The sequence below is a fragment of the Nuphar pumila genome, chromosome 12 (genome assembly GCF_984573655.1).
Source record: "Nuphar pumila chromosome 12, dmNupPumi1.hap1.1, whole genome shotgun sequence".
NCBI classification, from domain to species: Eukaryota; Viridiplantae; Streptophyta; class Magnoliopsida; order Nymphaeales; family Nymphaeaceae; genus Nuphar; species Nuphar pumila.
In genome coordinates, this window is record NC_143260.1 from 37,327,996 (window position 1) to 37,340,711 (window position 12,716).

The 12,716-nt window shown below is 42.3% G+C and overlaps 1 protein-coding gene across 1 annotated transcript in view; it reads left to right on the plus strand.

The window, feature by feature from the left end:
- The first annotated feature begins 2,918 nt into the window (after positions 1 to 2,918).
- The window catches only part of LOC149820725 (protease Do-like 2, chloroplastic), a 142,831-nt gene continuing 133,033 nt past the window's right edge, over positions 2,919 to 12,716 (plus strand). Inside the window, exon 1 of the mRNA XM_089983881.1 lies at positions 2,919 to 3,082. Within this exon, the coding sequence (XP_089840007.1) occupies positions 2,957 to 3,082 (126 nt within the window). The 5' untranslated portion in view covers positions 2,919 to 2,956. The remainder of the gene's footprint in view (positions 3,083 to 12,716) is intronic.

Here is a 12,716-nt window from a genome sequence, read left to right on the forward strand (position 1 = left end):
CAACCCTATACTTGTATGAGCTTGCTTGGAGCTAGGAGATGGGTTAGCCCTAAACTCAGCTTGATTTGGGCCATGAACAGATCCATTGACAGCAGCCCATGAAAAAAAATTCCGAATCCCAGTACTCATTATTTGGGCAGGTTTTGCTGTATTTTGATGGGTCAGATACTCGATCCATCGACAGCAGCCCATAAAAAAAAATCATAGTCCCATGTATCTCTCGCCAGTCCTTTTCTTAGCCAACCACAGTAAGCTTTGGATGGATGGGTATGGATTGGGGACAGGACCATCTAAGTCAAGCACGTATCCACTTCCATATTTGACTCATTTATATGTTGTACCATTTATTTTATCCATTTTTTAAAAAGGCGTGATTATAACCACAGGAATAAATATTGGTGCGTTTGTAAATCTTATGATTGTAAAATATGTGATAAATCCATAACAAATTCAAATTATCACCGTGTTTTTATTAGGGCAAAGATTTCTTTGTTATGTATATATAATTTAATATTAAACTAGTGTTTAACATTCGAAGAATTCAATATTATAAAATAATTAAAAATACCCTTAAAATGATACTTTTGGAAATGCATGGTCACCTTTTTGGGTATTACTAGTCTTTTGAACTGGGAGTGAATTGAAAAGTCCAATAGCTGACTGGGTCGATAGCTTGAGGGTAGTTCCTCTGTGTAAATAAATAAAAAAAATCATAAAATTTACCTTTTTGACCTCAAAAAGTAACTATATATTTTAAAAAATGACACTCTTTTATAGATATTTTAATCACTTTAATATAATTGAATTCATCTAATGTTAAATACGATTAATTTAATTTTATATTAACTTTATATATATATATATATATATTTGCTACCCATAAAGAATCCTCTAGTGAAAATATATATTATTTTTATATTTTTAGTTTGTTTTAGTAGAAACTAACTTTTGAATAATGTTTTTGTGATATATATGTCAAATTTTAAGAGGGTTCAAAAATCAACGGCTTACAATGTACCAAATTTTCAAACTTCAAGAAAATATATTTTACATGGAAAAACTATCATCCAAAGGTTGATTCCCTTTAGTTTCCTATTACATTTCTAGCCTACAAGTTTTTTTTCATATTTTCCTTAAGTTTGACCATATAAATATGTTATACATGTTTGGTTTTATAGGAATCAACACTTGGATCATACAATTTTGGTACGCAGATAGGTTTTTATAAGGTTTAAAAATCAATGATTTAAGATTTACATAAATATCCAAGGCTTATCATTCTTGTTTTTTTATTGAAAAAACATGATCTAAGTATCATTTCCTAACTAAACAACCATGCAAACATATTAGCATGGTCAAAATTGCGAAAACAACTTTGAAGACACTGTTTGCTCTCAGTGGGCTAGAAAAGTGGTTGGCAACTATCATATATATATGGGCCACTAAAATATGTTAACTACAAATATATCATATTACGATGCATAATAAAGATATTTTAAGGTTTGAAAATCAATGACCCAATTTTTTTTGTAAATATTTGAACATCAAAAAATCACATTTTCATCAAAAATACATTATCCAACAGTGGATTCCTAGCAAAGGGATCACACCAAATGCATTTGCAGGTTTAGATTTATAAAAAGTGTCGAAAAAGCCTAGTTCACAATTCGGTTCACATATTTCCAATCAACATAATCTAGTGACCCCCCGTACACACATACATTTATATATATAGTAAAAAAAGAGTAAAAATTGACATAATTTTTATACAGCTAGTAGTATACAAATTTCAGGGTTGTGATGTTACGAACTTCGTGAGGGTCAAGGTACGTATATCCCTGTTTATTAGAAAATATTTTTATCATAACCAAGGGGTTTGGTGTAGTCGGATGGGGCTTAGGCTACTAGACTGGTGGTCTAGGTTCAAATCTCATAGGCATCACCCCCGCCGAAGTCAAAGCTTGGCGATTCTTTGGGGTCGAGGAATAAGCCCTCAAAGTTTTACACTATCAGGACAACGACCGTAAATACAACCGACAAAGCTAGCGTGACTAGGTCTTTATTCAGGAAAAAAATATTTTATCATGATTTAAAGCAAGATTTTTTTTTTTTAGACATTGTTATTTTTACGGTCTTGTTTATTCAAAATAACATTTTTGAACTTATTTTCAATAAGCATTTTTGTGAAAAATAGGATGAACTTTCTTGCCAAGAAAGTTACCTCAAGGGGTTCAAATGACAACTGGATGGTTAGGTTGCCCTTTGATAACCAAGAGGTATTACTTGAAGAATTGAAATTTACTTGGACTGGATTTGGATTAGTTAGTATCTTCAAAAACCATATCCATATTCACATCTACCACATAGAAAGATACTAAATGACACCTACTTATTTCTTGTTTTTTTATATAAATTGCTAATAGCTTGATCCATATAGAGTAGGGGTGTCAACGGATCAAACCTAACTCAAATCCGAATCTGACTTTGAGGTGCTAGTACCAGGTCTAATTGAACCCACTTTAGGAAAAACCATATCCGAGCTCTACAAAGATTACATGAACTACACCGGGTCCATACCTAATAAAATGATATTGTTTATCTTTTTTACATTGAAAATTTGTGGATCTTAATCTTAACTGGGGTAGGACTCAGGTCTAGTATAAAATTTCATAAACCATATCGAACTCCATATACTAATCGGAACGTTTTGATTAGACTTGGATTCTAATCAGACCTCTATCTTTATCACCAAACTCTGATCCTGTCGGGTTCGGTACGGTTTGGATCCAAGTTAAGTCCGACCCGCTGGCACCAACCATATCTTCCAATGCGGGTACGGGTTGGAACAGATAAATGATCCATATTCTACCCGTTTTCAGTAAAGTGAGCGGATAAGGCGTGTGAATGAGTTAGAGTGCGCGCCCGATTCCTGCACTCTCTCTCTCTCTCTCTCGGAATGGCGATGTCTGCTCATCTCCCCTTCATCTCCTTGTCTGATAAATCGTGTGGTGTCTCTTCTATGCCATTCATCCGATGTCTCAGTGCGAAGTCGGCGAGGAGGCGTTCCAGAAGAACGGAGGAGGTAAGCTTTGCTTCTTTATCGATCTTATTGTGCTCGTCTTCTTCCTCTTTCCATCGGTCTTCTGTTTAGTTGAGCTTGTTTAAGTTTCATATAGAAACATGGCGACGTATGCGTATTTGTAACTGGTGCACGGGCTCTTTTTCGAACAGTGGGTTTTGGTTGGAATAATATCGGTTTCGTGTTCTTTATCGTTGGAATTGTGTGAATGTGGTTTAGAGAACACGGTTGTCGTGTTTAAATTGATGATTTATGCTTCTTTAAGTCATTTATGAGGCGTTCTTGATACCCTTGATTTAAGGTTTTTGTGGTGGTAATCGTTTAAATCGAGGAAGAAAATTGATTAGGCAAGTTGGTCTTTCTTTAATTCATTTAATTCGGTAAGATGAGTTCGGATTTATGATGGTTTTATCATGTTATTTGTTGTTTGATCATTTGGGCGTGTGCGCTTTTTGTGTGTAATGAAAACTTGACAACTGAATAAAAAATCTTGTTCTCTGGATATTCGGAAACTCATTCCTTGAAGTGGGGAAAAGGAGCGCTCAGTCTAGAAGGTCTGCTGGGAATAAATTTTTTTGCTCCATTGGAACAAGGCCTGTTAAAGAATAAAACAGCATCGAGATTGCAGTTTAATGACATCTGGGAATAGTAATTTGTAACGCCCCAAATTTCAAACTTGCGAACCTTTTCAGAAAAAATAGGCAAGAGACTAGAAATATCTCTTTCCTTCATAGTTTGATTATGAAATCAGCGAAAGATTTTTCTTTTGATAAATCATAAGTCTAGCTGACAACTTTGTGCACATTAGCTAAAAGAACCAAAACTCATAAGATTCAGATATCCCAAGGAAAATCCGATACAAACCCATAGCGTCCAGGATGCGAGCTAAGAGCTGGAAGAAGAAGTCTTAAAGCCATCTTACAATTGCGCCATCGCCCGTAGAGTACCTAATCATCACCTGTACCTATAGAATGGGTTAGTTTCGCGAAAAACTAGTAGGTGCACAAGAGAGACTACAAGAAATTGAATTAAGTACATTTAATTCAGTAGGTTACGCAGTTTAAAGGAGATATGCAGTTAAACAGCTAAGCAATGCAAGCAGGTGAATAATGCAAACGTGTAAGTAGTATAAGCGAATAAGTAGTGCGAGCGAGTCAGCAGTGCAAGCGCGTAAGCAGTGCAAATGCGTAAGTAGTGCAAACAGTAAGCAGTTCAAAGCAAGTAAGCAGTGCAACTGACAAACACAACATACGATTCAATTGATCGTAGGCTGTGAACCACCACGCAACTAGCTTGTTCTCGTTCCTAGAACGAGGTCCCTGCATCTAATCACCATCAGGACATCGTTTGTCGCCCACTACTTCTAACAAACGCTTTGTCCTGAACAACCTGAATCTATTCTCATCTCTCAAAGTCTTACGCGGCTAACTGTCACCGGTTATGACTCACTAAGGCGTCATACTCTCTCAGAAAAGCTCACCCTTTCGTAGAAGATCCAAAACATAATCACTAACTCAAATCGCTAACGATCTGATTCTCACACCTGAGTCATGCATGTAATCATGCTAAAACAGAAAGCCGAAACTATGAATTCATAGTTGGCTATCACAAACAATCTCAGAAGATCGTCACAGCTCACCATAACTTTTTTGGTAAGCAAAAACACAAGATCCACGTCGGATCGTTCGGTCCGAGAGATATACGACCGGACAAGGAATTACCGTCCTAGAGGGTATACCTGATCTTGGACCCTACACTTCCTCACAGAAGTTCACCGTCTTTGCGGCTACCCGTTCGTGGACAGTGTACATCCTCACAGAGATCTTCCACTCTAGCCGGGTCACCTGATCTGGGAAATGTATAACTTCACAGCGAAACCTTTGAGAGACCGGTCCCTAACAAATGCCATATCCAATGAAAATCATTGCGATACACGCATCAACACAAATGACCGCTCTCAGGGTCGATAGCCACTAATACAAACAACAAGATCAACGCCGGATCACCTGGTCTGAGAAATGTATAACCTCACAAGGAATTCTGCCCTAGATGGTATACCTGGTCTTGGACCATACACTTCCTCACAGGAGTTCACCGCCTTTGCGGCTACCCGTTCGTGGACAATGTACATCCTCACAAAGAATCTACCACTCTAGCCGGGTACCTGGTCTTGATCATACACGCCCCCGCAGATAATCCTTTTGGAGATCAGGTCCTCGGCAGACACCCTACTCGGTGATACACGCATCTATACAATCGACTGCTCCGAACAGTTGACCACTCTTGGGGTCAGTAGCCACAATATGGGCACAAGCATGTATATTAGCATACGCATCGTATCACTTCACATAGAAGCATATAATCCTACGCATCGTATTGTTGCCATAAGGAATATTGCAATCCTCAAATAGGCCCTCAAAGCGTGCGTAAACGACACATGAGAACGCGCAGATATGGCAATCCAGTTGATTCTATGGGCGAAGAGTAACTAACTCTACCCGTCAGCCAAACAAAACAACTGAATAAGACAAGCACTCATAACAATGCTCGTAAAACATATAATTACCATAAAATGGCTCAGTCCATTAACAAGTAATTAAATTAATCGTAAGTAGGGGTGGCAAAACCTGACACGACCTGCCAACCCGACCCGCCAACCTGCCTCTTAGGCGGGTTTGGAAAAAATGAACCCGTTTAATCAATGGGTCGACCCGCCTAACCCGTTTATTAAACGGGCCGGGTTCGTGTTAGGGGTATGTCAACCCGCCAACCTGGCTGACCCGTTTAATAAACGGGTTAGTCGGGCGGGTCAACCCGTTTACCCGAACCCGTCAACCCGCAACCCGTTTATAACTTTATATATATATGATTCTAACCCTAAAGTTAGCATTTTCACTTTTCCAGTTCTCGCTCCTTCTTACCTAGCCGCAGTCGATAGCGAGCTGCGAGACGCCAAGAGGTCCGAGACCCCTTTCTCACTCGACATCATCCACCGCTCTCCCTTCTTCTGTTTTGGGTGTCTCTCTCTCTATTTCTTGCAGCATCCACCGCTCTCCCTCCTTCCGTTGTGGGTTGCTGAGTTGCGTTTACAGGTCCACAAGCAAGTGGAATACCAACAACAGGCTGCTACGAGTGCCTCTGCATCTTTTACTGTGGAGGATGCACATCCATGGGGTTTCTCTCAAATTGGGTTGAGGCTTTTGTAGGGTTTTAGTTTTTCCTCCTAAAATTCCATTTTTCCTTTTGTTGGTGTTGTTTTGGCTGGAATTTGAGGGTTTCTTTTATGGTTTTTTAGTGTATGCTCTCAAGCTAATCTGCGCTTGCTGCCCTATCCAGTTTGGTTACTCAATGTATCAGATTAAGTTGTTTTTTACCTACAGCCTGTTTGGGCTTAGTGGTAGACCTATCGTTGGTGGCATGTTTTTGGTTTAAATATTTTGTTGTTGCCTTCCATCTTTATAAAAGGGAAAAACCATTTGAAGCACACAGCTATATATCCCACCCCTTTTCACATTCATCAGTGTGAGTAAGAATTACTATTTATGCTGTTTCAGGCTGATCCTTTGTTGTGGCTGTTACCATTTATTGGTACATCAAACATCAGGTCTTTAGTATTATACTTGCATATTTACCTGTACATAGTTCAGATTATATGGAGAGTGCATCTTTATACGAGCTAGGATATTCCATATTTGAAACAGATCAATAGTATTGGCTGTTTTGACATTGCCTGATTCTACCTTGCAGTACTGCGGTATGGTTGGAATTTTAGCACCACTTAGTGAAGAAACATTATACAAGGGTTTTCTGATGGTGTCTTTGACAAAGTGGTGATGGTGAGCATTTGAATTGTTCAGAAAGATACAGCTTGAAGAGCTGAACCCTGATGCATTCACTCTGTCAGCTCTTTTCATTCTGTTTCATCAATTGGCAGTTTTAGACTTTTAGTTTAACTCATCAATCTGAAAGCCAGTCGGGTTACTCGGATCGGTTATCGTGTCTATGTTATTGGGTCGACCTGTTTAATAAACGGGTCCCCGTGTTGTGTAAACGGGTCGTGTTGACCCGACCCGTTTATTAAACGGGTTAGGCGGGTCGTGTCGGGTTACCCGTTTAATAAATGGGCCGGGTTCGTGTTTGCCACAGTCGACCCGTTTAATAAACGGGTCGGGTTCGTGTTGAGGTATGCTGACCCGCCAACCCGCCGACTCGACCCGCCAACCCGATTGTCACCTCTAATCGTAAGGCATAAGCCATTGCATCACAAGCCATTCATAAGCAATCATACGACATCAGTTATATCACAATATGTAAGCAGCTTATAAGACAAGCGGCCACATCAATCCTAGTTGCCACCAGTTCGTAGATTACGAGTTGTATGCAATCACATCAATCATAAGAGATGCAAGCCAACAAGTGCTACGCTACAATAAGCACCAAACAGTTCGACCAAGCGATAAAGCAAGTCATATGCTAATATGTAGCAACTGGCATAATGTTATTATTATAAGCATTTAACTAGTATGAGAAGCTTCTTATTACTTTGCAAAGAACTGCGTAAGCAGTTTAACCAACTAGAGTAATGCCTTGACAGGCGTGCACAGCTCAACGAGTAGCATACTGAACTACCGAGCAAGCAAGCGATTCAGTAGTGCAAGCGAATCAATAGTGCAAGCGAATCTCACGACCCAACGACCAGTGTGAACAGACCTTATGTTTCGATAATTACTGGCCTGCGGGTACGCGCAGGCAAAACGTAGAAACAACTAAGACTAGTTCGGGCGTCTGTTATTCTATGTATTTTCAATAACCCGAATAGCTAGTTGAGTTCGCTCCAAAGGGACAACTTTAGCCGAGAGAGGATTCCCCAAAGGAGGCTGTGCCACGGATGCATCCAACTTCTGCAGAAGTGTTGAGCTAACTATTATAGCCCATTTCCCCTAACTCCAATGACTGGGGAGGCCAGATCAAATGCCCGTGGGGTGTTTGTTAACAACCTGTCCATTGGAGTTTGTACTGCTCTGTCCTCTCCCTTGACAGACACATAGAAGCGAATATGTACGTTAGGGGTTGCTTAACTAACGACCCATTCTATGCTGTGGTCTTTGAACCACTCGAGCATCTTGCCTGTGAAGGCGAATGTGAGGCCATTTATGTGATTACAGCATTATGCATTTAACACTGTTCGAGGTCGCACGACCGTCTTATCCGATCATCGCAGTACTAGACGTGTCGTGCACGACTACAAGTACTCTAGGATGAAGGGGGTATAGCTCCTCAATAGAAGCCTCAACAGGAGTGTTTCACAAAAATGTAAAGTTTATTAACTTTACTTTATCTTTTGAAACAAGAGTACCTTGTGCCAACATTATGCATGTGATTATCTCGAATCACATCCGCTATCGGGGTATCTACATGTCTCGCATGACTCGATACCGACCTCGATAGACGGGATACGGGTTTCTCAACAGAACACGTGCTAAGAAGTTCGCTCGAACCCCCAATTCGGGATCACCCGAGATATGCCAAAAAGGCGAGTAGAACCAGCCAATCACATTCTTCCAAATGCTTCGATTTGGAGCAGTCTTTGATGCTTTTGCGCAGCTCCCTAAAATCTCAAGTCGACTCTGCAGGACTGCGCACACGAAGAGCCAGGATCCTTATGAGGTATCCCTCTCCTTAGACGAAGGTGTATCGCCAGCTCCCGACTGAACTCTTGTCGCAAGAGGGAGTGATAGATGTCTCTTGCATCCTCCACGAGGATGCCTCAAACGCGTATGCAATGAGCGAATACCTGAGCGTCATCTGCAATAGCAAGGCAATAACAACACATATGCAAAAGCGAGAGTCTGGCGCAAAGCGCGATGGCAAAGTAAAGACTGTAAGCAGGAGTGCAACGCAAAACCTTTGCACGATGCACAATGGCAAGTAAAGACTGTAAATATGAGTGCAACGCAAAACCTTTGCGCGATGCGCGACGACAAAGTAAATGACCGCAGGCAGGAGTGCAACGTAAAACCTTTGCGCGATGCGCAACGGCAAAGTAAAGGACAAGGATCGCGAAACTGCATTCTTGAGTTAAATGCGTACTCGTATAAATATATATGATATATATATATATATATGCATATATATTTATTTAATTGTCCTTTTTAGTTAATTGAACTCAATTCAATTGTCCAAGTCTTCTGTGCAATCTTCCCCTACCTTTGGGAGTTGCAAGCTTGCTGGCGTCTGCGAGTGTAAGCGGTGGACGGCTTGGGTCGCGGAGCGTGAGCAGGATCCGTCGCACGAGCTGCAAAAGTAACGATCTTAGTAAGCTACCACAAAAAATAGAAGGTCAGGGGCACTGTCACCGTCCTGACGTAAAGGAAGTAGAGGCAGGGGCATCGTGCACATGCGCACCTGCTATAAGCGCAAGAAGCAGTGGCTGCGAGCCCCTGCTGACTTGCCATCGGCGGACTCCGAGGAGATAGGGGGTTGCACCCCTGCCCTCATAAAGCGAGAGCAGGCAGGGTTGCGCCCTTGCCTGACAAAGTAGAAGAGAGGCAGGGTCAAAGCCCCTGCCTTTCAACAACGAACGGAGGCCCGCCTTATGCCAGGAAAAAGCGAGGCGAGGGGGCTTGCCCCGGCCTGTCGAAAAATAGTGAAGGCAGGGGCGATGCCTCTGCCTAACGAGAAAAGAGGCACAGGGAGGGCTCGGTCTCCTCCCCTGCCGCAACAAGGAGCAGGGAGGGGCTCGACCCCCTCCCTTGTCAAAACAAAGAGCAGGGAGGGGGCTCAGCCCCTACCCTGCCGTAACAAGAATCAGGGAGGGGCTCGACCCCCTCCCCTGTCAACACAAAGAGCAGGGAGGGGGCTCAGCCCTTCCCCTGTCATAACACAAAGCAGGGAGGGGGCTCAGCCCCTCCCCTGCCATGATAGGGAGCAAGGAGGCTCGACCCCTTCCCTGATGTTACAGAAGCAGGGAGGAGTCGTGCCCCTTCCCTGCCGAACAGAGGGAACAGAGAGGAGGGGGGCGAGCCCCTCCTCTGTCGTAACAGGAGGTAGGGAGGAGGGCTCGACCCCTCCCCTGCCGTAACAGAGAGGACAGAGAGGAGGGGGGGGGGGGGGGGGGGCGAGCCCCTCCTCTGCCGTGACAGAGGGAAACAGAGAGGAGGGGGGCGAGCCCCTCCTCTGCCGTAACAGGAGGCAGGTAGGAGGGCTCGGCCCCTCCCCTGCCGTGACAGAAGCAGGGAGGTGGTTCGACCCTCCCCTCCCTGCGTAACGGAGAAGCGAGGGGGAAAGAGAGAGAGAGAGAGAGACGAACGAAAGAGGGGAAGAAAAGGAGAAGGCGCGTACCTGGTGGTCACCGACGGCAGCGGCGTCGTCGGAGGGGGGTCGCAGGTGGCGGCAGCAGACGAGCGAGGGAGAGTCGGGAAGAGACGAGAGGGCGAGAGGTGGTGAGGGGGGGTTTCGTAACCCCCTTACCGCCTGCCTCACTGTCTTTAATGACAGCGAGAGGCGGTGGTTCGGGTCGGGTCGGGTCCGGATTTGGCCCGAATCAAAAACATTTTTATTTTGTTTATTACTAATTGGTGTGTATTTTAGTTTCTGATAAGCATAGAAGGCAATGTAGCAACTGACATGACAGTCTTCCAAGATTTGGTGTAGACAAAACTGGGTTGAGATTTTACCTTAACATTAATGGAAGTCATGCTCATGATCTTGGAGACTTCTCCATTCCTTTTCATGAGATGAATCGTGACTTCATGCGTAAGATTCAAAAGAAAGAAATTGCAGAGGCTTTGTAGAAAATGAAATCAAGAAGGGCAGTTGGCCCAGATGGTATACCTATCGAGGCTTGGAAATGCTTGGGTGAAAAAGGTTTAGAATGGTTGACAAATCTTTTTAACAAGATTTGACGGACAAATAAGACTCCTAATGAGTGAAGGAAGAGTACTTTGATGCCTCTATATAAGAATAAGGGTGATATACAAGATTGGACAAACTATCGTGGTATAAAACTCATGAGTCACACTATGAAACTTTGGGAGAGGGTGATCGAGTATAGGTTGAGGAAGGTTGTCATGATATCGGAGAATCAATTTGGTTTTATGCCTGAAAGATCAACTATGGAAGCTATACATCTTCTTAGACAACTTATTGAGAGATATAGAGAGAGGAACAAAGATTTGCATATGGTTTTTATTGATTTGGAGAAGGCATACGATAGAGTACCTAGGGATGTTCTCTAGTGGACAATTATGAAGAAAGGTGTTTCTCTAAAGTACATTAGTATAATTAAAGATATGTACGAAGGAATAGTAACCAATGTCCGCACTTGTGGAGGGGTGACAAACAATTTTCCTATAACGGTTGGGTTACATCAAGGATCTGCATTAAGCCCTTTCCTATTTGCTATAGTGATGGATGAGCTTACAAGATTAATTCAAGAAAATGTGCCGTGGTGTATGTTTGCTGATAATATTGTTTTGATTGATGAGTCTAGAGCTGGGGTTAATGCTAAGTTAGAATTATGGAGACAAACATTAGAAGCAAGAGGTTTTAAGTTGAGTCAGAGTAAGACAAAATATATGGAATGTCGGTTTAGTAAGCAACAATGTAGTGATGGGAGTGTAGTGAAGCTTGGTGAGCAAGAAATACCGGTGGATGACTGTTTCAAATATTTGGGATCTATCATTCAAAAGTATGGAGAAATTGATGGAGATGTAAATCATAGGATAAAGGTTGGGTGGATGAAATGGAAAAGTGCAACTAGAGTGTTGTGCGATCGTAGAATGCCATTGCGGTTGAAGGAAAGGTTTTATAGGACGACAATTAAGCCCGCTTTACTGTATGGTACGGAATGTTGGGCTGCCAAGAGACATCCTATTCAAAAAATGAGTGTAACTGACATGCGTATGCTTAGATGGATGTGTGAAAATACAATAAAAGATAAGATTCGAAATGAGGAGATACGTAAGAAGGTAGGCGTTGCATCCATTGAAAATAAGGTGAGAGAGAATCGTTTACGGTGGTTTGAACATATTCAGCGAAGGCCTAATGATGCTCCAGTTACAACAACAAACAACAACAACAACTACGCCTTCATCCCAAAACAATTGGGGTCGGCGATATGAACCAAAAAAGAAAATCATTTTGGGTCTTCCACATGAATCCTTCTCCTCCAATCATTTCTATCCAATGCCATGTCCTCGGTGAGGTTCAAAGCATTCATATCCTTTCCTATCACCTCCATCCATGTCTTCCTAGGCCTACCCCGACCTCTTTTAACTAATATATTTTCCCATTTCTCCATCCTTCTAACTGGAGCATCATTAGGCCTTCGCCGAATATGTCCAAACCACCGTAAACGATTCTCTCTCATCTTATTTTCAATGGGTGCAACGCCTACCTTCTTACGTATCTCCTCGTTCCGAATCTTATCTTTTATTGTATTTCCACACATCCATCTAAGCATACGCATCTCAGTTACACTCATTTTTTGAATATGATGTCTCTTGGCATCCCAACATTCCGTACCATACAGTAAAGCGGGCTTAATTGTCGTCCTATAAAACCTTTCCTTCAACCGCAATGGCATTCTACGATCGCACAACACTCCAGTTGCACTTTTCCATTTCATCCACCCAAC